Source organism: Asterias rubens, chromosome 13, assembly GCF_902459465.1.
Source record: "Asterias rubens chromosome 13, eAstRub1.3, whole genome shotgun sequence".
Classification (NCBI taxonomy): Eukaryota; Metazoa; Echinodermata; class Asteroidea; order Forcipulatida; family Asteriidae; genus Asterias; species Asterias rubens.
The window spans coordinates 4,877,643-4,902,257 of NC_047074.1; the positions used below are offsets into that span (position 1 = coordinate 4,877,643).

At 38.3% G+C, this 24,615-nt stretch overlaps 1 protein-coding gene across 7 annotated transcripts in view; it reads left to right on the plus strand.

Moving 5' to 3' along the window:
- Positions 1 to 266: 266 nt before the first annotated feature.
- The window catches only part of LOC117298332 (guanine nucleotide exchange factor DBS-like), a 95,210-nt gene continuing 70,861 nt past the window's right edge, over positions 267 to 24,615 (plus strand). For 3 of the 7 annotated variants that reach the window (XM_033781522.1, XM_033781519.1, XM_033781520.1), the window contains exons 1-3: positions 8,868 to 9,005; positions 21,070 to 21,159; positions 23,321 to 23,435. In XM_033781522.1, the coding sequence (XP_033637413.1) occupies positions 8,897 to 9,005; positions 21,070 to 21,159; positions 23,321 to 23,435 (314 nt within the window). In that variant the 5' untranslated portion in view covers positions 8,868 to 8,896. Of the gene's footprint in view, positions 371 to 8,865; positions 9,006 to 21,069; positions 21,160 to 23,320; positions 23,436 to 24,615 lie in introns of those variants that run through there. The other 4 variants (XM_033781517.1, XM_033781518.1, XM_033781521.1 and 1 more) reach the window with 3 other exon arrangements.

Consider the following 24,615-nt stretch of genomic DNA (forward strand, 5'->3'; position numbering starts at 1 on the left):
TTCAAACGATGTAAGTTTAACGTAAATCTGTGGACTTTGTGTTACAAAAAGTACCCAAATCCTTTAAACCCAATCTTGCATTAGTTCTGAAAATCATGGTTGATATCGTCAATCATGACTCACCATCTCTAATAAAGACGATACGATTGCTCCTTTAATACTAGCCCCCCCCCCCACCTTTGGATGACGTAGTGCACTTGCTCCAGCAGAGAGCAAATCCTCTCATGATAATAAAATGTGTCTCTTGGAGAAGGACGACAGTACGGTGTGGAGGTTGCATTACCTTCAGATGACAGGATGGTTACACATGTCCACACATGGATGAGATGGTTTCTGGCTGCTGAGAGCTACCCACCGATACCTCGCCAGGGTAGGTGGGGTTTCAACTATTTTTTCTCGTTCATCTATGAGTGATAATTGTTGGTTGTTTCTTTTCTGTCATTGTGTTTGAAGCCTCTCCCATCTGGAGAACGGGAAGCAAAATGTTGTCATGAAAGTCTAATGAAGTCACTGAAGAAGGGTGTGTGTGTTTGTGCTCACACAGCAGTCTGCTTGAAGTCATCCTGTGGCATGTTCGCTAGGGTGTTTTTTGTAGCAATTGTTTGGAAGTCTGTGTAGAATTTATTCGTTGAGTATGTAAAGGGATTGTATAATTTTGGTAAATGAAAGCCACTGTTGGTTTCAATCCTACAGTTGTAATATACCATCAAACCAATCTGTGAAAATTTCATTTTGGTTATGTCCACACCTACGAAGAATAATCATTCCCAAATTGGAATACACAATTTAAGAAACATTACTTTATATGTAAGTAAGTAATTAAGTATATGTAAGTAACTCGTCCTAACTCGAGATAAGACTAGCCTTAACTCTTTGTGAAATCCACCCTAGAACAATGGAAAGCAATTTAAAGTACATTAATACACAATGTAAAAAGTGAAAAACAAATGAACAGCAGGACTGACCAATTATTTGAGGGCAAAGGTTGCTCTTCAAACTTGTTGATGATTTGTTGATGTTGAACAAGAGTTTCTGATAACATTAATGGAAAGCAATAGTGGATCTCATTGTTGTCAAGAAAACGGTAAACAAGTTTAGGGATTTTGTTTAGGTCTGGATTGTCATTTTTGAAAGGGAAATGCCATTTTCATAGGACAAGTTCCAATGGAATGCCAAGCCTGGAATTACATGTTTGAGAGGGCAAGGTCCGGTCATTTTGCAAAGAGCACTTCCATTAGAAAATCGCAGAACAAGTTTATGAGAAGCTTTTGAAGGGGCATCAGGTTCAAGAGCAGGGCAACAGAGGCAATGGCCTCTGTGTCCTTCACGTAAAAAGGACAGGCCAGGAATAATCTGATAAGTTTATCTTAATGTTTCCTTGTGGTTAAGGGAATAGCCTTCATGTCTTATTGTATTCTGTTTATCAAATGAGATCTATGACCGTCACCCATCCCGCCATGGTCAGGGTGATTGAACATAGAGTGATATTAATAGACAGTATTGAATAACCCCTTTTTGCTAGGAAAAATCGCCATCTTGTACAGCAAACGGTATGCGTGCCAATGTGTACATCATCGAAGCCCGCAGCACTCCCGGTGTGATTTCTACTGCACATGCACGCACACACGCACACGCACGCACATATTGTAAATCAGATATTTGAGCCGCGTGACGTCATATTCAATACGGTCTATTAACCCTTCAGTTCAGAAACCATAGCGACCAGAAACAGCTGTTGCCCATAGCGGCTGAGAATGGCTGCAAGACTTGACCTACTCTCACTCAACCGAAAAAAGGTCAAAGTAAAAGTCATGACCTGAAATAACATCTTCAAATGTTTTCAATGTTAACATCTACATTGTATTTGAAAAGCAATACAAAATTGTTGTTTTATACTGTGTTTGTTTCAACAACAAAAAAGTTGTTTAAAAAATCTCTCCTATAAAAACCCCATGTCTGGGCGTATGGTGATGATGAAACACAGAAAATAATCGCCTCCAAAGGGGTTAATTCATTGACGTCTCATTGCCTAGGTCCAATTCCGTTAAGCTCTTAAGTGCATAAGTTTTTTCTAAGCCAACATTTTACCATATCATGTGTGTTGCTTATGGCTGGTGTTTTGAGGCATATTGAATGGTGAGATACATGTATCAACATCATACCTACTTTGCTGTGTAGATTTGTTTTTGAAAACTTGACTTGCTATTTATTCTACTGCCGCAGAGTAGAGTTCGGAGTTCGGTTAGGATAGATACGTTTACATTTTGGAGACTATTTAGTTCTGAAAGCAGCTGTCCTGCTGATTAATTACTACCTCAGGGAGATAGGAAATAAACCTACCTGCACCTTTACTATGTATTATAAAGTGTATATTTTATTGGAATTAAAAATGCACTCACCAATTGGGAAAGATTCTGTAGTAACGAGAGTTGACATTGATAAATGATATTAAGATGACTCATACTGCACGCTGTAGTTGATGTCAATTGAAACGCCTGCTTATAAATGACTGATTGTTGTAATCTCTGTGGATCAAATGTGTCCTCTGTCACTCCCGCTCTCCTTCCCGTAATAATCGTTCTCCAATGTCAATAGACCGTTATCACGCTGTCACCATCTTGGTCATGTTCCCTGTTTCCATAACAGAAATGATTGCTAGCATTCATTGCGCAAACATGGCACCAGACTATTATTTCGTCCAGCCTCAGTTTGGTTACAATGAGTTGGAATGGAGTAAAATCAAGATGGCTACACCGTGATAAAGGTCATTATTACTCTCAGCAGTTATCCTCCCCTCTCACTGTAAAATCCAAACACAAGCTTTCCTTCTCATCAAACCTGATTGACAAAGTAAAACCCATCATGCTTTCAACCCAGTCAATCCCCTACCCATCAATTTCCCTGAATTATTCTCACCCAATTGTACCCATCCCAACCCAGGCTCTAATCCTGCCCCTTTATCGCCCCAACTCTCCCTGATCAACCCAGTCAATCCCCTACCCATCAATTTCCCTGAATTATTCTCACCCAATTGTACCCATCCCAACCCAGGCTCTAATCCTGCCCCTTTATCACCCCAACTCTCCCTGATCAACCCAGTCAATCCCCTACCCATCAATTTCCCTGAATTATTCTCACCCAATTGTACCCATCCCAACCCAGGCTCTAATCCTGCCCCTTTATCACCCCAACTCTCCCTAATCAACCCAGTCAATCCCCTACCCATCAATTTCCCTGAATTATGCTTACCCAATTGTACCCATCCCAACCCAGGCTCTAATCCTGCCCCTTTATCGCCCCAACTCTCCCTAATCAACCCAGTCAATCCCCTACCCATCAATTTCCCTGAATTATGCTTACCCAATTGTACCCATCCCAACCCAGGCTCTAATCCTGCCCCTTTATCGCCCCAACTTTCCCTGATCAACCCAGTCAATCGCCTTCCTATCAGGTTTCCTACATTATGCTCACCCTGTTGTACCTCATCCCTTCAACCCCTCTTACATGTATCCTGCACCTTCATCATCCCAACCTTCCCCATCAACCCGGTCTAACCCATCTATTTCCCTGCATAGAAATAATAACACATCATTTGTAAGGTGTACTTTCTCTGTAAAGCATGCTTACCCACCTATACCCTTACCCCATGTTCAGCATCACCTTGACCATGTCAACCTACTACCTTTATCTTCTTCACATGATTTCCTTTATGAGTAAAGTAATAACTAGACCAGGAGGAAAACGTTGGCGCCAGCTGTCACGCCACATCAGTAGTTTCTCATCGTCCCCATTGATCCCCCCATCCCCTCTGCCTGCATCTCTATTTTCTGCCCTTGAGCGATTCAGACAGTTATTGGTATTATCAATTGACTGTATTAGATCTGCATATTTGTTCATGTGCGATTACTGTCTGGTGAAAGTATTGGAGCTGAATTGTCATCAGGATTCTCCCCAGATTTTTTCTAAATTGCGGGGCATTCTGGACCGCTGGAAGTTTGGCCGAAGCATGCTGAATTAAAATAAGGTCTTCCGAATGTTTTCTTCTGTGTGTTTATATTGGTTTTAAAACCCCTACTGTTCAATCTGGAGCATTCTATATGTTTTTTTTGTGTTCATACTCGTTGTTTTTTTTAAAATTATAAATACAAATAAAAACGTTTGCTAATCGGCACGCAAACGGCGCATAACGGCCCGATGCGTGAGCTTGTGCATGGGGATAACCCTGGTGATTGTCAGATGAGTGTTGGGCAGAAAGGATGGGGGAAAAGAATGTGTGGCAGGGTGTCCTATGCTCCTGAAGCTGTTGAGAAAGTTATAAGGAACGATGTACAGGGATAACAACGGTGTAAAGTGCCTAAGCTGCTAGTAAGAAAAAGAGGGAGGCAAAACAAAAGAGGGAGAGATAAACTAAATGTAGAGTGACGCAGCTGAGTGGTTAAGAGCATCGAATTCAAGTTCTGATGCTAAGTCACCAGAGTCATGAATCGCGGTCGTGACACTTGTGTCCTTGAGCTAGATACTTTATTATAATTGCTTCTCTTCACCCAGGGGTATAAATGGGTACCTGCGAGGGTGGAGGTTTATATTGTGAATGAAAAAGCCTTCAGAGCGCCACGGCAGCTCGGGGCTGTATACTCCCTATAGGGAGCTGAGGAAAGATTAGAGGGACTAATGTAAAGCGCATTGAGACGGTTTATTGTGAAATACACTATATAAGAATTTGTTTAGTAATCCATCCTTTCATACGAAACATCCTTTGTCTTCACCACTTTATTCCTATTGGTTCAAAGCCACTATTGTTTCTGAAAGAGAAACTTTGATTGGCTGTATTTTCCCGTTTCTTTCTGGATCCTTCCCTTTAATCCCTTTCCCCTCTCTTTTTCTATAAATGGATGTACATGTACTTGTTTTATGCCTCTGAAGAAGGTCCGGTTTGGATCGAAAGCTAAGGCCATCTACCCTACTCATATAAGAATTTGTTATTTAATGAATAGGGTTGATGGCCTTAGCTTTCGATCCAAACCGGACCTTCTTCAGAGGCATAAAACAAGTACAAACAAATACATATCCATTTATAGAAAAGGAGAGGGGGAAAGGGATTAAAGAAAGGATCCAGAAAGAAGCGGGAAAATAACAGCCAATCAAAGTTTCTATTTCAGAGACAATATTGGTGGCTATGAACCAATAGGAGTGAAGTGGCGAGAACAAAGGATGTTTAGTATGAAAGGATGGGTTACTAGACCATAAAAGTGGTAAATGTATTGTTCGACAACAATGCAGGGAGACATAAAAGGGTAGGATTAGAGAGCAAGTTGCATCATGGTGCAACTAACAATGGTCAATTAATAAGAATAGCAAGATCAAAGGTTATTAATTTTGGTTTTTACCCATACACCGATGTGTGTTAGCACCGTATACTCAGTACTTTCCCGAGTCCTGTGAAAAAATATCACAGGCATGTTACTCGGGTGGGATTCGAACCCATGACCCTTGCAATTCTAGAGCAGTGTCTTACCAACTAGACTACCGAGGTTGCCCGGCAGCTAGAGGCAGTTTGAATCCTATGTTTTGGCAGCGGGTACCGCAACGATATAATAGATGTCAAAGGTATGATGATTTGTTATTTATATATTATGTACGCTACCTTGTACACAGTGTATCACAATATTACATCCTGAGGAGGAGTTTACTAAAGCCTCTGTACAGTAATTTCCCTTGAATAATTAATTGTTACCAGTTTGTGACTCATCAACCAAAACATCCGATGGTTGATTGTACTTGAATGTTTCCCAAAACAATATTGTAAACAACTACGTCAATAAACATCAAAACAAAAATAACGGACTGTACATTAGATTGAATTCCAGGACAACACAGTAATGACATACGTAGTTTTCACATAATTCCATATGAGGCTCTTAATGGATTAAACATATGCTGGTTTCGTTGATCTGTGACGGTGACTGCTACGTCTGGAGAGTTCCAGGAATAATTTGCCCGTTGAATCAAGAGGGACACTGAGTAATCAAACATTGTTGAATGCCACAGGCTTGCCAATTGTTTCCCGTAGGAGTTAGACTGCGTGTAGTGGCTGTTATTGTTAAAGGCGGTGGACACTATTGGTAATTACTCAAAATAATTATTAGCATAAAACATTTCTTGGTGACGAGTAATGGGGAGAGGTTGATAGTATAAAACATTGTGAAAAGCGGCTCCCTCTGAAGTGCCATAGTTTTCGAGAAAGAAGTAATCTTCCACGAAGTTGATTTCGAGACCTCAGATTTAGAACTTGAGGTCGCGAAATCAACCATTTAAACGCATACAACTTCGTGTGACAAGGGTGTTTTTTCTTTCATTATTGTCTCCCAAGTTCGATGACCGATTTAGTTCAAATTTCCACAGGTTTGTTGTTTTATGCATATGTTGAGATACACTAACTGTGAAGGCTAGTCTTTGACAATTACCAATAGTGTCCACTGCCTTTAAAGGCACTGTACATGTACATGTAGACTATTGGTAATTTTTCAAAACAATTGTTTATCATACAAACTTACTTGGTAACTGGCAATGGAGAGCTAATGATAGTAATAAAACATTGTGAGAAATGGATTTCTCTGAAGTAACATAGTTTTTGAGAAAGAGGTAATTTGCTCACTCAAATAATAAAAAGACTTTAGGTCTGAAGCCTGTTTAGACATCTGAAAGCACACAAGTGTGTGCAACAAGGGTGTTTTTTCCGTCATTATTCTCTTGCAACTTCAATGACCAGTATTGTGTTCAATATTTTTTACAGACAAGTGAGAATACTGGTCTTTGACAATGGGAGAGTTTTGAGACGCTGGTGGCAGCAGACATAATGGTCCTTTTTTGCACCTTTGTGCGTGCGCGCACATGCTCAGTATTGCCCTTGTAGGTCTGAGCCTGCGCAGAACTGTGGAAAGGGACCGTCCAAAAGTCTCCCATTACTAAAGGTTGTCCAGAGCCTTTAAAGGTATCACACAGCATTGGTACTGTACTTAGGATAACAAACATCGTGGTTAAATTTTAGTATGAAAGCTCAAAGTATTATGAAGTTCATACTAGAACCTATTTTTCTGTGAAATATTTCCCTCTGAAATGAAGTCATTCTGTAGCTGAAAACCTTAACAAAAAATCTGTTGATTTCGGTTGTTAAAATCAAAATTATGGATTTTGTGTTTACTTGCCGATAATTGTTCATGGTTTTCATTATTTTCTGCTGACTCATAATGGTTAAGCCCGAACGTTTACATGTTTGTTGTTTCACGTATGGTTGATAAATAATTACACAATACATGAACACTGTCTGCGACTAGTTTTTCAGGTCTAATGCAGTAATCTTTTGTATTTAATACCTTGAGGTTATGACTGGGTTTGAGAGATACATGTAGATCCCTTGTGAGTCTGTTATTTTCTTCAATGAAACACAGTATTTTTCATCAACAAAATATAAACTGATTTAATAAAAGGCCAGTGATTTGTCAGAATCAGGCATGCAACTTTTCCTCGGATCAGCTGATTTACTCTTTTTTTTTATTCTCAGTTTTACCATTCAAAATTGAAAAATACTATACAAATTTACAGATTGCATGCCTGCAGAATTTTCTCCTGATTTTCTTCATACCTGTACCTGCATTTTCCTTTGCCTTTGAACTTACTTGAATATGCGAACTTGTGTCTTATCCTCCTCACCTCCCATCAATGCCCATTTGTAGGGATGTAGAGAGTCGGTGAATCCATAACTGAAACACCCTGGACATTCACAAGGTTTTAGATATCGCTAGACCAAATCAACATTGTATCAGTTTCAGGATGTTGTCATTCGTAGGTCTTCATTTTTTATTCCACTTGCGATTCTTGAAGATGTTTTAACACAAGTTAAAACTTGTGTCAAAGCAACTGATCTCCCATTTGTAGTAGTGATGTACACATACCGTATGTACATGTGCATGTGATGTAGTGACTCTATAAATTCATTACTTGACCACCCTGGCATTCAGGAGGTTTTAATCTCTAAACCAAAAGGAGACTGTGACTTGGAGGTTTCAGGATTTTATCATTGTTCTTCCTTTGCCTTTGCACTTTCTTGAAGATGTGAACTTAAGTCTAGTCTCCTATGCATAGTGATGTAGACACCCTGTGAACCCATTACTGTACCACCCTGGACATCTTGGTTTTATTTATCTCTAGACTAAAATGAGATGCCCTCCATTTTGTACGGAATGTTCTCGTTTGTCCGATCACACTCCTCAAATAGTAGAAAAGCCACCCCCCCAAAAAAAACCCAACAACAACGAAAACCGGAAACAAATAATGTTCAACTTAAAAAACTTGTTTTTGTTTAAGAATCAAGCCCTGATGTTATAGGCCTACTTCCATCTTTTCGACCCCTTAGGGTTTATTTGTTGTTGAATAGACAAACAGAAAAAGCTTTAAGACGTAGCTCCTTGGAGTGGTTTACCATAACCCCTCCTCACTCTAGCAAAATCTAACACCGCTATGAATGTTTAGCACCCCAATCGTTGGACTCTGATTGAAGTGTTATTCCTGACCCCATTTAAAGCACAGTTTAGTACTTAAGTGCATTCCTCAGTCCACCAGAATCTACCAAAACACACTGTAGGATTTTGATAGGATTTTGGGAACTTGTGTTGTTAATGAAAGTTATTGTATGTTTTAGGTGGGCATGCAAAAACATTTTTCTTTGATGCGATGCTGTTTAAACTCTGTATTTTTGCAAACAGTTTATTTAAATTCAACAGGTCTTAAAACTTTAATGTCTTACAATTTGCCAAATTTTTTACTGTCTGTCCATTGCCCCCTTGGCTGTAACTCCCTCAGAAGTGCGTGAACCCCATGTCGCCCCCGTCTCTATAGGATGGCAGCTCTGATCGCGTGGGGCGTAGAAACGGGACAGCAACTTCTCAGTTACACCCTCGTCAGCCCCAATGAGCTCCTGAGGTCCTACCACCAATTACCCCAACCATGTAGGTATTGTGTTCTTTGCAGAGTTTGACTTGCATCCCTTGCCTGACAACTAACCTACTTTCTCAGCTAGTTACTAAACCCTTCAAAACCACACAGCTGTCCTGTTTTGTGTGTTACAATGTAGTTACAATGTACTAAGCCTTTCCAAACCACACAGCAGCCCTGTTTTGAGTGTTGGGGTGATTTTTTAAGTTAGTTACTAAACCCTTCAAAACCACACAGCTGTCCTGTTTTGAATGTTAGAGTGATTTTTTTAGTTAGTTACTAAACCCTTCAAACCACACAGCTGTCCTGTTTTGTGTATTGGAGTGATTATCTTAGTTAGTTACTAAACCCTTCAAACCACACAGCTGTCCTGTTTTGTGTGTTAGAGTGATTTTTTTTAGTTCGTTACTAAACCCTTCAAAACTACACAGCTGTCCTGTTTTTGTTTTGTGTCAGAGAGTGATTTTTTTAGTTATATATAGTTACTAAGCCCTTTAAACCACACAGCTGTCCTGTTTTGGGTGTTAGTGGTTTTTTAGTTAGTTACTAAACCCTTCAAACCACACAGCTGTCCTGTTTTGTGTGTTAGAGTGATTTTTTTAAGTTAGTTACTAAACCCTTCAAACCACACAGCTGTCCAGTTTTTTTTAGTGTTAGACTTTACTAAAGCCTTTCAAAACCACTCAGCTGTCCTGTTTTGAGTGGTTAACTGTAGCTTAACTTAACTTAACTTAACTTAACTTAACTTAACTTAACTTATCTTCCTATAACTTACTTTCCCTTTACTTTCCCTTCCCTTAACTTAAACGTAACTTAACCTACATGTACATGTAAGTTAACTTTACTTACATATAACTTAACTCCCCTTAACTTAACTAAACTTTTAAAGTTCTCTTCACAGGCCTGTAATTACATGCATGCCTTGAAGGCCATGGCTTCCATTGCCCCTAGTCTTGGCCTTGCCCTTTAAAAGTTGAAATTCCAGGCTTGCCTGCCCTAGGCAGGATGGCTAATGGCCACTCATGAAGAGCATCAACACCAATTTCATGTCAGAAAATTTGTGCAGGTATGAATGATTTATGTGTGAGAATCCTTGCATGTTGCACCATTTTTGAGCCGCATGTGGACCTAAATCGCCAACAATTTCACGAAGGGCCAAAAACCTTAAAAAAACGATAAAAAACGGATTTTGATTTTTTTTGGTGGATTTGACTATTGTGATCGGGATCTAACTATTTACGAAGTCATAGGTCTCAAAATTGTCTAGTTTCTTAATTACGCTAATTTGACAAATGACAAAAACCTCAAGAACCTGGAATTATGTTTTCACAAAGAGCCAAAAACTTTTTTGTAATTTTTTCTGTATACCTTACCACGTTGATTGTACAGCTGGCGCAGTGCCAATCATGAACGCGCCGGCTTTTGCGTTTTCATGAAGAGCCAAAAACTTAAAAGGACAAAAAATAAGCACCACCCGGAATTGCGTTTTCACGAAGTGCATAAAAGTGTATTGCTCTACCGCGTGGAATTATCCCTTGGCACGGTGCCAAAAGTGGGTGCTCCGGCTTTTGCGTTTTCACGAACAGCCAAAAAGTTTATACACGACGCTCTGCACGCAGACCGTGTTTTGTAACGTTTTCACGAAGAAAACATTTTGTTAATTAAATAATTACTCATTAATTAAACACGTTAGGGACAAAGTTGAAACAGATCTCTTCTTGGATCTCTTCTTCCCTGACATGTAAAACATTCCAAGATTAAATTTTGAATAGTCTACCAACTAGTAGTTTCAAAATTAGCTGAACTTAAAATGCGGTTTTCTCGAAACAGACAAATTTGGCTGTAGAGGACTTTTTGGCCCTTCGTGAAATTGCTGACGATATGTGACCCGCTCTATGAAAATGAGTCAGATGTTGACAATTAAAAAATTTAAGTTAGATGCATGGCTGGAAATAACACACCAGCAGCTGTTATTTGGTATACTGTACATATACGTCTAAGCTTTGGCGTGTGTCGCGTTGCTGAGTTACTCCAATTTGAAATTAGCCAGTATATCATTTTTTTTGTTAAAAAAGAGTTACAAGTACACTGATGTTTTAAACTACCATTTCGCGCAAAAGGATACAAATTGACTTAAGTATGATCACAAAATTGTTGTATTCATAGCTTTTTTGGCAACAAAAAAGTGTTCTAAAGGTTTACCATGCAAGTATAAATCTTAAAAAGTAAAATAAAAATAAAGAGTGGGTCACAATATGCACGTCACAAGGTCAAACTGAATCAGAGTGGTTTGTGAAATTGGGCTTTATTTCACAGAGAGCTAAGAATGATCTTAAGGTATGACAGCAATTTAAATTGTTCAGAGTACAAACCATTGTGGTGATTTTGACATCGCTTTTAAGATCAAACTTCGTTGAGTTCAAGTTTTATCCAGGCTTTTTTTTCACAGAGAGCTATACTAAGGTTAGTAGGATTTGAAACTTTGCATGGTGGAAGTAAGATATAGAAAAGTTTGCGGTAACACCATGTAAAAACAATCTCTAAATGAGTTGGGGTGGTTCTGAAAAGAACCGTTTGATTAACTCGACGTTTCGATCAGTATGCTCTGTATTCTCCAGAAGACGATCAGAGCATACTGATCGAAACGTCGAGTTAATCCAACGGTTCTTTTCAGAACCACCCCAACTCATTGAGAGATTGTTATTACATGGTGTTACCGCAAACTTTTCTATATTATACTAAGGTTGATCTTAAATTATGATGGCAGTTGTAAGCAAAGTGTATTATCGGAATAATAATAGTCATGATAATAATCATTTATTCATTTATATAGCGCACATTCCAACATAATTGTGTTCAAATGTACTAAACAATAAAATATGAATAAAAAGTACAAGAAAGTACATGTACACTATAAAACTACACCCATGGTATGCAGTATAACACACATTAAAATTAATAAAGATAGAGGCAATAAAATTACTTTAAAAGTGAACAATTTAAATTACGAATAAAATTACCACAATCAAAAGAAGATTAAAACCAATTATGAATACTAATGACTACGGCAGTATTGACCATTCATAGATGAATCGCGGTGTTTGTGAGATCGAGCTCTGCCAGGCTAGCAAAAGTAAGAATTATCGGCACCTATCGTTTTCCCTTCTGTAGTGAGAGAAAAGTTTATTAGAGCTTGATGGCTTTGTAGTTGAATTAATAAAGGAATAAAAGGGTGCGACGAGTTCTTAAACTGCCGTTTAAAACCGGCAGGGTCAGGGCGGTGCGAATAAAGCCCGAGCCGAAAGCGAGGGCCTTTATCGCACAGCCACGACCCTGCAAGGTTTTAATTGGCAGTTTAAGAACGAGTCACTATTCTTTTATTCCCATTTATAACAGCCTTTTTTCTTAAAAAAACTCTGTAAAACTTATCCGTTTTGTTGACTTCCTGGGTGTGTTGCATTTTTTATGACTGAGATAGTTTTCGGATATATGCATTAGTGCGCATAGTTATTATGCATCTAAACGTATCCGGAAAAAAAAAAGGAAACAAAAAAGGAATAGCGAAACTGTCTGAGGTACATGTATTTATGAATGAAAGTTTCTATTGGAAGTGATGTGGCATGTTGCATTTCCTCTAACCTTATTAGTCTTGTTTGTTGTGCATGTCTAATTTATGTATCGCAGCTAGACGATCGTCTCGAGTGGATGATGTGTTACATTGACTTTCCTAATAAACCATCACACAGGCCTGTATGCTTCATTTTTGAAAGGGCAAGGGCATTAAGGCATTTTCTCCAAGAAGGGGACTCTGTGAGGAATACACATCATGTACATTTCCTATTGGAGCATTTCAATGGCACCAGCCATCAATTTCACCAAACTCTGTCTAACTTAGGATTAATCTTGGGACTAAGGACTGGTTCAGTTCCGTATCCAAATACGTAGGACGCATTGAACCCATCCTAAGTTAAGACAGGTTACTCGTCCTAACTCGAGATAGGATTAATCCTAGCGTTTCGTGAAATCGACTGCAGGGCAATGAGCAGGGGGTACGAAGGCAACCACCTTCATACCTCTGTAAAGCATCAGACCTGCCATCGATTTCACAAAACTCTTCCTAACTTAAGACTAATCTTAGGACTTAGGACGAGTCCCAATCCTGCACTGTAGCATGCAGACCTTAAGATTAATCCTAAGTTAGGACGAGTTACTCGTCATAACTCGAGATAAGACGAGTCCTAACTCTTTGTGAAATCGACCCCAGGCCACTGGTAAATTTTGAGCAGCTTTGGTTGTGATTCCCGTTTATATGGCAGTTACGTAACTGGTTGTATAGCTTCTGAATTGCCTCCCATGAACAAATATATTGGTAGACTGTCACCAATTTTTTTCACCAGATGTCACACAGTGTAAGGTAAAGTCTCTAGCCAGTTTTCCCTAATGTTGCAAATGTTGGCAGCTCTGATGTATATATCATTAGTATTCTCAACTTTGCAGTACAATATTTATAAAAAGCAGCTGTTTTATTTTTGCAACGACAAATGAAAGTTTTGTTTTCTGGGTCACCCCTTCGCTACGCCAGCTGTTGCCTTTTTTGCGCAAACAATCACTGAACATTCTGTTTTCATTCTAACAAAATGGTATGCAAAACCTGTTTGAATGGACGGCCAAGCTGTGATTGTTTTGACAAGGTGCGGAAACTGACGCTCTTTACCAAAGGTTCTGAGTTTTATTGATCAATTTTTTGCGGAGTATAAGGGCGGATGATTCACATACTCTGTGGGTGTTGTACAGGTATGTTGTAAAAACAGTTTCCTCCATTTTATTTTTTTTTTTCATTTTTTTTTCAGAAGAATGACTCCCAAGAATATTTGATCACGATGTTTATGCCAAAAATTCCACGAAAAGGATTAGTTGCTGGTAATTTTGGTTGATAAAAGAAATAGGCTATAGTTTGATAGGTTGCCATTGGCATTAGCAATTTGTAAAGGTACCGTGTACACATGCACATGTACATGTATGGTGTGTAATGTTAAATTCGTTATTTTAAAGGCTTCGTTCATTCAGAACGGGTGTACAATTTAACTCATTGCTCTCGGTCACATTTCCACCACATTGACCAACCATTTGAAACCATTCAACTCCAGGCGTAGTGTATCGCGGCACAACTGGGTGCAGAAACTACATAATTTACAGTACCTTGTTACTGTGTACGTACTATACATGTCCTGTCTCTCATAGGAGGAGGGTGACTGTATGTACATTGTATACTGCATAGACTGTGAAATTACCACAAGATTACAGGTTAGTGTGCATTTTAAAACAAAATCATTCAAGTATCATGTATTGAAGGCTGGCATAGATACATTATGTAGCTTATTGTACAGTATCTATCATCCAAAGCCACAGTGGGTGATATTAAATGGTCGCACAGTAGGAGGGTTGATTGTGTACAGTATTGCTTTCATCAATTGATGCAGGCTGGCAAAGTTAATCATTATTCAAAACCACACTGAATGATATTGAATGGTCAGACAGTAGGATGGATGACTGTGAACTGTACTGTGTGCAGGCATGTAAGAGTTTCCTCTCTTCACTCTCTGTGTACAAAAGTATAAGAATATCATCTTTTTTGTTCTTGCCTTGTTTTCTCTTTTCCTCTTATTTTCATGGATAGTTATTCACATGCCTGTGTGTGGATATATTTATTGCAGGCTGGAACAAATAATCTACATCATCATTCAACACCACAGTGGATGATGTTGAATGGTCAGACAGTAGGAGGGTTAATCCATTCTATTCAGTTGTCAACCAAATCCTTTACTTAGCCTCTCCTAGCTTATGAATTATTCATAGAAATTTAAGTTATTCCCCAGGCAAGCAACGTCTCAGCCAATCAGTTGATATCATCTTGATACTTACTATAAATGCTGTACACACAGAACAGAATAATATGGAGAGGATGCTGCACAATGCTTTGTCAGCTTTTCCTCTTGCTGTTCTATTAATACATAATATGCAAACATCACTAGCGTCAGATTACACTTGTATTTCAAAAACAAAAGCATGACTCACCATGCACTAGGCATTGTTATATTTCATTTTAAAGGCACTGGACACTTTTAGTAAACACCCAAGCTAGGTGTTAGCATAAAAAACTTACTTGTTAACGAATGATGTAAAGCTCTTGATAGGATAAAATATTGTGAGAAAAGGCTTCCTCTGAAGTAATGTAGTTTTTTAGAACAAGTATGTATTAAAGGACTTTGCAGGCATCTGAAGGCACACAAGCTTGCACAACAATTTTTTTTTAAATTGTTCTCTTGCAACTTCGATGACCAATTGAGTCCAAATTATCACAAGTTTGTTATTTCATGCATACATATGTTGGAATACACCACGTGAGAATACTGGTCTTTGACAATTACCAAAGATGTCCAGTGCTTTAAACCTTAAACTAAACAAGTGAGATTTCAAGTTATTGATGGAATTGTAGGCGTGCCAGTATGTGCATGTAGTATCACTGTATTGGAAGCTCAACTCTGTGACATGGCCCACTGTGGACACACTGAAAAAAAAAAAACCAGTCAAAAAACATTTATTTGCTGTGTAGTTATAACAATTATTTGATATGTGTATTATACAAATATTGACTGCTTCGAGTGCTATGGTTAAAACTATGACTCCCGAGGTGATCCCCGGGAGCGATCTATTTTCCCCAGGTGAAGCCGAGGGAAAATAGAACGCTACGGGGATCACCGAGGGAGTCATAGTTTTAAACATTGCACAAGTCAAAGCAGTCAATATTTGTTTTATAACACCCCAAACATTTCTAAATACTGTACTATTATTATTAAGTTACAGACCTGAATGCTACAATCCACGGACGACGCGAATACAGATTGCAAAAACTTTTACTGTGCTGCATGTAGTGTCGTGCAATCCAAAATGGTTACAGACTATTGATTTATCATCCTCGTACACGCAACGGACGTCTGGGTACTGCACGCCGTGTGCTAGTCTTCGGACTAGCGCACGGCAAACCGACGCACTATCACACGGCCGTCGTCTAGCAAAACTAAGACATGTCATGTGACGCGCTCTAAACCAATGAGCAGGCAGAATACTTGCAAGGGGTGTTATAATCATAACTACAGTGTGTACATTAGGTGTCTATCATGTGTTTATGAATGAGGCTACATCACATTGTGGTATCACTGTCACATTTTGTGTCATAATAGGTTTATATGGATTTTACTAACTTACTACTTTTAGTTTAAAGGCAGTGGACACTATTGGTAATAGTCAAAGACTAGTCTTCACAGTTGGTGTATCTCAACATAAGCATAAAATAACAAACTTGTGAAAATTTGAGCTCGATTGGTCATCGAACTTGCGAGATAATAATGACAGAAAAAAAAACACCCTTGTCACACGAAGTTGTGTGCGTTTATGATGGTTGATTTCACGACCTCAAGTTCTAAATCTGAGGTCTCGAAAACTACGTCACTTCAGAGGGAGCTGTTTCTCACAATGTTTTACACTATCAACCTCTCCCCGTTACTCGTCACCAACATAGGTTTTATGCTAATAACTATTTTGAGTAATTACAAATAGTGTCCACTGCCTTTAAGCTTGTGTGACTGTGTCTTCAGACATTTTTTTGCCGACGTAATTATACATACAGATACTAAAGAATTACATGTACATGTAAAGGGATCATGTATCTGTAGAGTAGACTACATAATGTTGTGACCGATGACATGAATTATTTGCAATTGAGAGCCATGGTGCCTGGACTTCCTGCAGGCTTGATTTGTACACAACCTACAAGAACATGCAAAATGTTTTGTCTTCTTGTACGCGCTAATCCTTCAACCAGATGCTCGAAAATAAGCCATAAGCTACTCCTAGTTTTTGTATTGCACTCTGCGTATTGTGAGTGTCAATGCGTCACGCTCCACATACGGTCAGTGCAAAAATTACATTCTTAACTTTGCGCATGCAAAAACCAAAAACCAAACTTTAATCTAACCTCGTTGACTTAATGAGGCTGGAAGATAAATTTTGCCTCATTGGATGTGGGACGCAGAAGCGCTATATTTTGTCGTATTCCACTCGCGCTTGTGTGATAACTTATAATAATATGGAGATCAGGTTGCTCGTCTCAAAACTTGTTCAGCTGTTATTTTTATATCTCTTGAAGATTTGTGGAAACTATGACACAAAATGTAAAATATCCCAAATGACCAGGACCTAATTTCATGGCTCTGCTTACCGTAAGCACAGAATCAGCGGTTACGGAAGCAGGGGTCGTTTTCACAAAGAGTTAGGACTAGTCCTAACTTAGGACTAGTCCTAGGAGATATACAAATTGCATGGCTAGTCCTAAGTTAGGACAAGTGACTGGTCCTAACTCGAGATAAGACTAGTCCTAACTCTTTGTGAAATCCACCCAAGGGAATTCTGTGCTTACGGCAAGCGTATTTCACGGGTTAGCAGCGAATTTGGGCTTCTGCGCGTGCGTACTTCACGTTACTAGGCATTCTACGCTTACAAGGCTAGCGCAGAAATTCGGCGCTTGCACGTAAGCGGAGAATCGCGATCATAAGCACAGAATTCGGCGGTAAGCAGAGCCATGAATTTGGGCCCAGTAGTGTATCCTGCCTGCCAGGAAATGACCTAGAATGTACAAGGTCACTCTTTAAAAAAAACACACTCTTTTTAAAAAGAAGTTAAAAGACATGTATGGTACTAAATTTCAGACACCCTATATACACGTACATATAAGTACAGTAGGCCGTGTGTGAACTTTTGTTCAATCACTCGTCAAAATGATTATGTATTATCATACAGGTTCTACCTCCACACATTGTATACACATAGTTATATAGGCCTACAGAGTGTAAGTGAACAACATTGCATTTTGGTTTTGCGTGTCTAAAAAGCATTATACACATTAAAACTTCCATAGTTTATATGCGCTCAAAACCGCATCACAATTATTGACAAAAATATGCATTAATACACATTTCAAAAGTATTAAAACAGTAATAAAATGGCAGCCTAGTCACCCAGACCACATTAAAACTACCATCAAATATGTTTACAGCCAGTGAGTCACTGTATGTAGAAATACAATACACACGTACATACATTAGTGTTCTGCCAGTGAGCAGAATTCCTAGAGTCGACTGCCTTTTTTATTATAAAATGAAGTCTTCTATAGAGGTTTACAACTAAACGTGCTCATGGCGTTTGCTTCAATAAAAGTTTCCTCTTGGTTGTGCTTCAGTGGTGCAAAGATCAAGAATTTTTTATTTTTTTTAATAGAATATGGAATGTAACTGAAAAGTTTTTGAAAAAAATGAGAAATTTCCCATCCCCAGTTGCAGCAATACTGCATGTATCTCACATCATGAATCACAGAGCAAAAAATAGTGTCTGTCATTGATAGGTTTTCACTTAGAATCCTGAGATTATACACAGGTTTACCGATGTAAGATTACACAGACATGGCACTACACAATTGTACAAATGTCCTTGTATATAATATGCTCACACAAATCTATTTACTATAACAATGTACCAATGATGACACAGAATTCCTGTTTGGTGTGGCATCAGGTGCCTTGAGTACGTGAGGTGTATTGGGTTGGAACCCACAGTATATGGGGTAATGGGTGATAAAGTGGGCCCTCTATATTTCAATCCCAGAGAGTAAATTTTCCACTAGACTCTTAAATAACAAAATGCCAGTGAATGATTTCCCTTGTATAGCAGGGCAAAATGCTGTGCAAAATATGTCAGTCGCTTCTCAAAAACCATCATTTGCTACTCAATATTGTAACCATTGAGTGTGCAAAATTTGTTCTGTCGAAATATTTTTGCTATCAATATAAACCACAAGGGAAACTGACTGGGTAAACTTTCAAATGATTTTTGGGGTTGAATAAAGAATTGACTAGAGTGGGATTCGAACCAACGACCTCCAGATCAACTGAGCTATCTAGCCCTATATTGGCAGTCTCCCTGTTTTGTCAATATCTTTGTGAAATATTTTGCTACATATTTTGCTACGCAAAATTGCTGGATGAAATCAATCCCTGAAAGTCAATCTTTAAATTTGAGAGGAGCGTATCCTAGCCAGCGGTTCCACCCCCTCAATGTCACTCCAAGATGAACTGCACCCAGTGGTTTGTTACTGTCTGCTTACAATCCACCCCCATCTAACCATCCCCAAGTACTAAAAACAACAAACAGTTTGATTAGGTTTCCATTCCCACAAAAGGAAGTTGAAGCATCTCACCTTTGGTTGTTATATAGATTATCCATCTGGTAGTCAAAATGTATTTCCTGTTCCGGTAGGGCCTAACGAGTTGTTATTATTGTTTCCTGTGACTCCAACTAACTGTTAAGAAATTTGTCAAATGTGAATTCTTTCATTGATAGTTTGAAAAGTTTTCTGACTGACTGCATGGTTTACGATATAATTAAAACATTTCAAGGATTCAATTCTAAACAGATTTTATTAAATCTTGTGGCATAAAAATTTGAGAATCACTACTGTATCACCCTTCTGCGTATTTTTGCTATGTTTCTTGTTATAATGCGTAATAAAACACAATCAATTTTATTTCATAGAGTGTACAAAAGTCTTGCAATTCACTTAATTTCTTTGTACATGTGTATAAAATGTTGCAAAACATACATTTACAATGATTTCTTAGTGTGTGTAAACAAAAAAGTCATACAATGCACCATATTTTGGACCGCGTGAGGGCGGTCTCAATCACTTCCGGGGTATATTCTTTCATACCCAAAACATTTATTAAAGACTGGAACACATTACCACCACAGACATTTAATCCATCAAGGACAACAAGACTTTTAAAGGAGCCCTTATAATCCACCTCTAAAGAAACTTAAAACTACAGCGCAACAAAAGTGACAGAACGCCTATTAAAACTGTGCAGGACGAATCACGTAGACCCCCGAAAGTGACAAAACTACTGTTGAGAGCGCCCTCACGCGGTAAAAAATAAGGCTTATTCACATACCTTTGTTTGGGTAAAAAAAAAGTCATTAATTTCACTAATTTCTTGGTATGGGTAGCAAAAAAGTAATAAAGTCAACTTTTGTTTCTTTGTATATTAACAAAAAAAGTCTTAGAACCAAAAAGAAATTCATTCATTTGGACCTCTTTTTCCCCCAAGAATGCTACAGGCAGTAACAATGTTTATTTGTTAGGCCTTGCAGTTACCTCATCATCGACCTCTGGGAAAAAATACAAATGAAAACTGTGCCAAGGATGTACATGTATACCAGTGGTTGACACCAGTAACCTATCCTCAATAAAGTTTGCTACCTGACAGGAAAGACTAACCCACACTGACGTATCAGTCAGGGCTAAGCTTGTGTTTGTCGCACCCGCTATTTGAAATGTTTGTTTGTGAAATTACCTGTTTCATTATTAACCACAATAATCTAGTCATGTTGAATAAATAACCTCGCCACATAACTCATTTGTTGCTTCTGTGTGCCCGCGTTGTCGTAACTCAAATAATTTTTACATTTCTCCAGTCAGCTTGACCAGATGTTGATGGATTTGTTTTCCCTGTGACAGGACCCCCTTGGACTCGAATTATAACTGCATTCCAGGAAATGTTCATAACAGAGTCAAAAGAAATGTGTTGAGTTTTTGTGCAAATGCCTTTGTCAAAAACTTTGCCTGGATTGTAACATTTGTTGATTGCTGTTAATGATTTCTTCTCGGTCTTTTGTTAGCCACTGATGGTACTTTGAACGACAAAGACATATTTAAACCATGCACCATTCCGAGTTAGTGAAAAATAAACACTGGAATGAACTTCATCTGTATACACGTTCATGTTGAGCTGTTCATCTGCGTTCTGAAGGAAATAAATCTTTAGCCCTGGAGAAAGACTCTACTTGGGTCGAAACATCAGGCCACCTACTATTCCTTTGGAAATAAATATATCGCAAATGTCTTCATTGTTGGAAAGTTCAAATCTCAGCATCTTGAAGAAATGTTTTATTATTCGCTCTCTCCTGTAGATGATGCTGCTACCATGGCAACAGATGGAGATGAAATCTTGATCCACGATGTGGCCAAGGAGCTGCAGCTGGGGGTTGCGTTCCTCTCAGGTATATAGAACATTCCATTCTTTTCACAATTTCTTGTTGCATGCTACCATGTAATGTTAGGTACCATGTAGTAAGATAGAGCGATACACAGTTATTATGTAGCTTGTTTTTTTCACACCTGAAACTGGCGTTTTGAAGACTGTGGACACTATTGGTAATTGTCAAAGACCAGTCTTCTCACTTGGTGTATCTCAACATATGCATAAAATAACCAACCTGTAATAAATTTGAGCTTGATTGGTCGCTGGAGTTGCGAGATAACTATGAAAGAAAAAAACACCCTTGTCACACGAAGTTGTGTGCTTTCAGATGCTTGATTTCAAGACCTCAAGTTCTAAACTTGAGGTCTCGAAATCAAGTTCGTGGAAAATTACTTCTTTCTCGAAAACTATGTTACTTCAGAGGGAGCCGTTTCTCACAATGTTTTATACCATCAACCTCTCCCCATTACTCGTAACCAAATGAGGTTTCATGCTAATAATTATTTTGAGTAATTACCAATAGTGTCCACTGCCTTTAACCCTTGTTCCCATTTGGGTTTTTACAGTTTTTTATTTGTTTATTTATTAGAGTACCGCGACTTTCCTGTAGAATGACAAAACTAAATCCAAGCATGGTAAACTGACCTCCCAGTCAACTTACCCATTCGTGGTGTAAAACTAACAGGCTAAAAGAGGTCGTGGAATAATAATACTAATACCAGCTCTTCTATAGCGCAATTCCCCCCACAAAAACAAAAATACACTAGAATAAAAAAGTTTTAAGGTTGCGTTTGAAAGCAACATCTGTTGGAGAGACTTCCGCACAGCCATTGTAAACTTAACAGGGCCGCTAAAAAGTGAAAAAGTAACGCCTCTGCGCTGTACATGTATACCAACCGCAGTCAGTCACAGTTACTTTCCGCGTGGCCGTTGAAGAAAAAGCCAATGGGAACACAGCTTTAATATTTTAGATGGGTATGCAGAGCTGTTTGAATTATGAAAACCAGTTGAAGGTTTACAAAGTGATGCAGCGCAATCTGCATCTGTTTGTGCTAGAATAACTTCCAAGCTCAAAAGGTTGAACTAGAGAGAAGCATAAGGTATAGAAAAACAAATATAAAATGGTTCACTTTGGGTGGACAATCGATTATAGCCCCCCCCCCTCACTCCAAATAGAGCTAATACAATATTCTATGGTAGTCATATGGTAGTCTAATATAGTCATACTATGACTACATGTAAAAACACACCACAGACCGCAAAAAATTTCTGAACAAACAACAGGTTGATGATGACAGAATGTGAACGGAATGTACATTTCATGCATACAAATGAGCCATGACTTTTATGTAAATCGAATACAATTTCCATACTTGGACTGTAAATGTTTTGGATGCAAAACTACATGTTGAGTTGGTCATCACAAAATGACCGTTTAGAAGTTAAGATTTATGATTGTAGGAATTTACTCAAATAAAAATTATAATTATTACTTTGCCATGTATTGTGTATTGGTTGTTTATCCATCAACGCCCAACATCTGGTTGCGTACAATGTATACAAAGACTATAAGCAATGGATTGATACTTGCCAAAAACAATTTTATTCTGAATGCTCAAAGATAATAAAGTTCGTACCAGAACCATCCTCCTTTTAAATTTATCTGCCTGGAATGTTCCTGGTCATTGCCTCCATGCCCTTTTAGGAGGTGCAGTTTACTCAATAAAAACTGCCTTGCCCTTCTTAACAAGGCAAGGCTTCTGTTCAGCAGAGTGTGGGTTTGAATCCCGGTTGTGACACCTGTGTCCCTGAGCGAGACACTTTGCTTCTCTCCACTAAAGCATAATGGGTACCTGCGAGGGCAGAGATGGTTCTTGTGATTGATTCAGCTGAGTAGTGCATAAACTAATCTTGCACAGGCTGTAAACTCCCAAGGGAGCTGAGATGGTTTAAAGAATGAATGACCCCAGTGACCAGGGGTAATAATGTTGGAAGCGCTTTGAGATGACCTTAAAGTGTGAAAAGCGATCTATAAAAATTGGTTATTATTATTATTACAATAACAAAGAACAAAGCTGAACCAAGATTGTACTCATGGAGGACTCTGTTATAAAAAGACTGAAAATCCTTGTAGGTAAAATTTGTTTTCTTCATTTTATTATTTGTTTTTTTTTTCTCAGGAGGAAAAACCAATGAAGGTTATCCGATTATTACGATGCCAGACTGTCCCAAGTTTGAGCTCATCACAGACGAAGAGTTTATTCGATTGTTAACTTATTTAATCAGAATACCAAGGTAAGAAACAGCTTTGACTAAATCAACTATTTTTAATGTATGCTGCTTTAGACTTTAAGTTTTAGGCTTTGAGTGTAGCGCATGACAAGTAAGTCTCAAAGACTCTGGGCACTTTTGGTAATTGTCAAAGGCCAGTCTTTTAACAAAATTTGAACTCAATTGGTCATCAAAGTTGCGAGATAACTATGAAAGAAAAACACCCTTGTCACAAGAAGTTGTGTGCTTTCAGATGCTTGATTTCGAGACCTCAAAATTAGATTTTGAGGTCTCAAAATCAAAATCGTGGAAAACTACTTCTTTTTCAAAAACTACGATACTTCAGAGGGAGCCGTTTCTCACAATGTTTATACTATCAACAGCTCCCCATAACTCATTACCAAGTAAGGTTTTATGCTAGCAATTATTTTGAGTAATTACCAATAGTGTCCACTGCCTTTAAAGCCATTGGACACTTTCTGAACAGAACAAAAATTAAAAGTTCACAGATTTACAAATAACTTTCAGGGTTTACAGAAGGTAAAGGTGAAAGACTTCCCTTGAAATATTATTCCATGAAATGCTAATACTTTTTGAGAAAACATAAAATCAATTCTTGATATCGAGAATAACTGATCTATTTTAAACACATGCCATGACACGGCGAAACGTGCGGAAACAAGGGTGGGTTTTCCCTTTATTTTCTCCCGACTCTGATGACCGATTGAGCCTAAATTTTCACAGGTTTGTTATTTTGTATTAGTTGTGATACAAGAAGTGTGGGCCTTTGGACAATACTGTTTACCGAAAGTGTCCAATGGCTTTAAAGGGTCCTAGGTATTTTTTTAGGACACAAAACACAATATCCACAGATTTACATTAAACTTAAACGGTTTGAAGATAATGATGGTAGACTTGCTGAGGTGCTGTAGATTTTTGAGAAATGGGTAAAACAATGTCACAAAAAATAATTTTTGTCTCAGTTTCCTTCCTCCAAGGTTTTAGCACGTACATTGCTAAAATAATTTTCGTCTCATTTTTCGTGACTTTTTTATTTATTTTTTATTTTTTTAATACTCATTACTCAAATCAGCAAATAATATTCTAAGGAAAGTTTTCTACCATCATTATCTTCAAACCGTGTAAGTTTAATGTAAATCTGTAGACATTGTGTTTTGTGTCCTACAAAGAGTACCAAAATCCT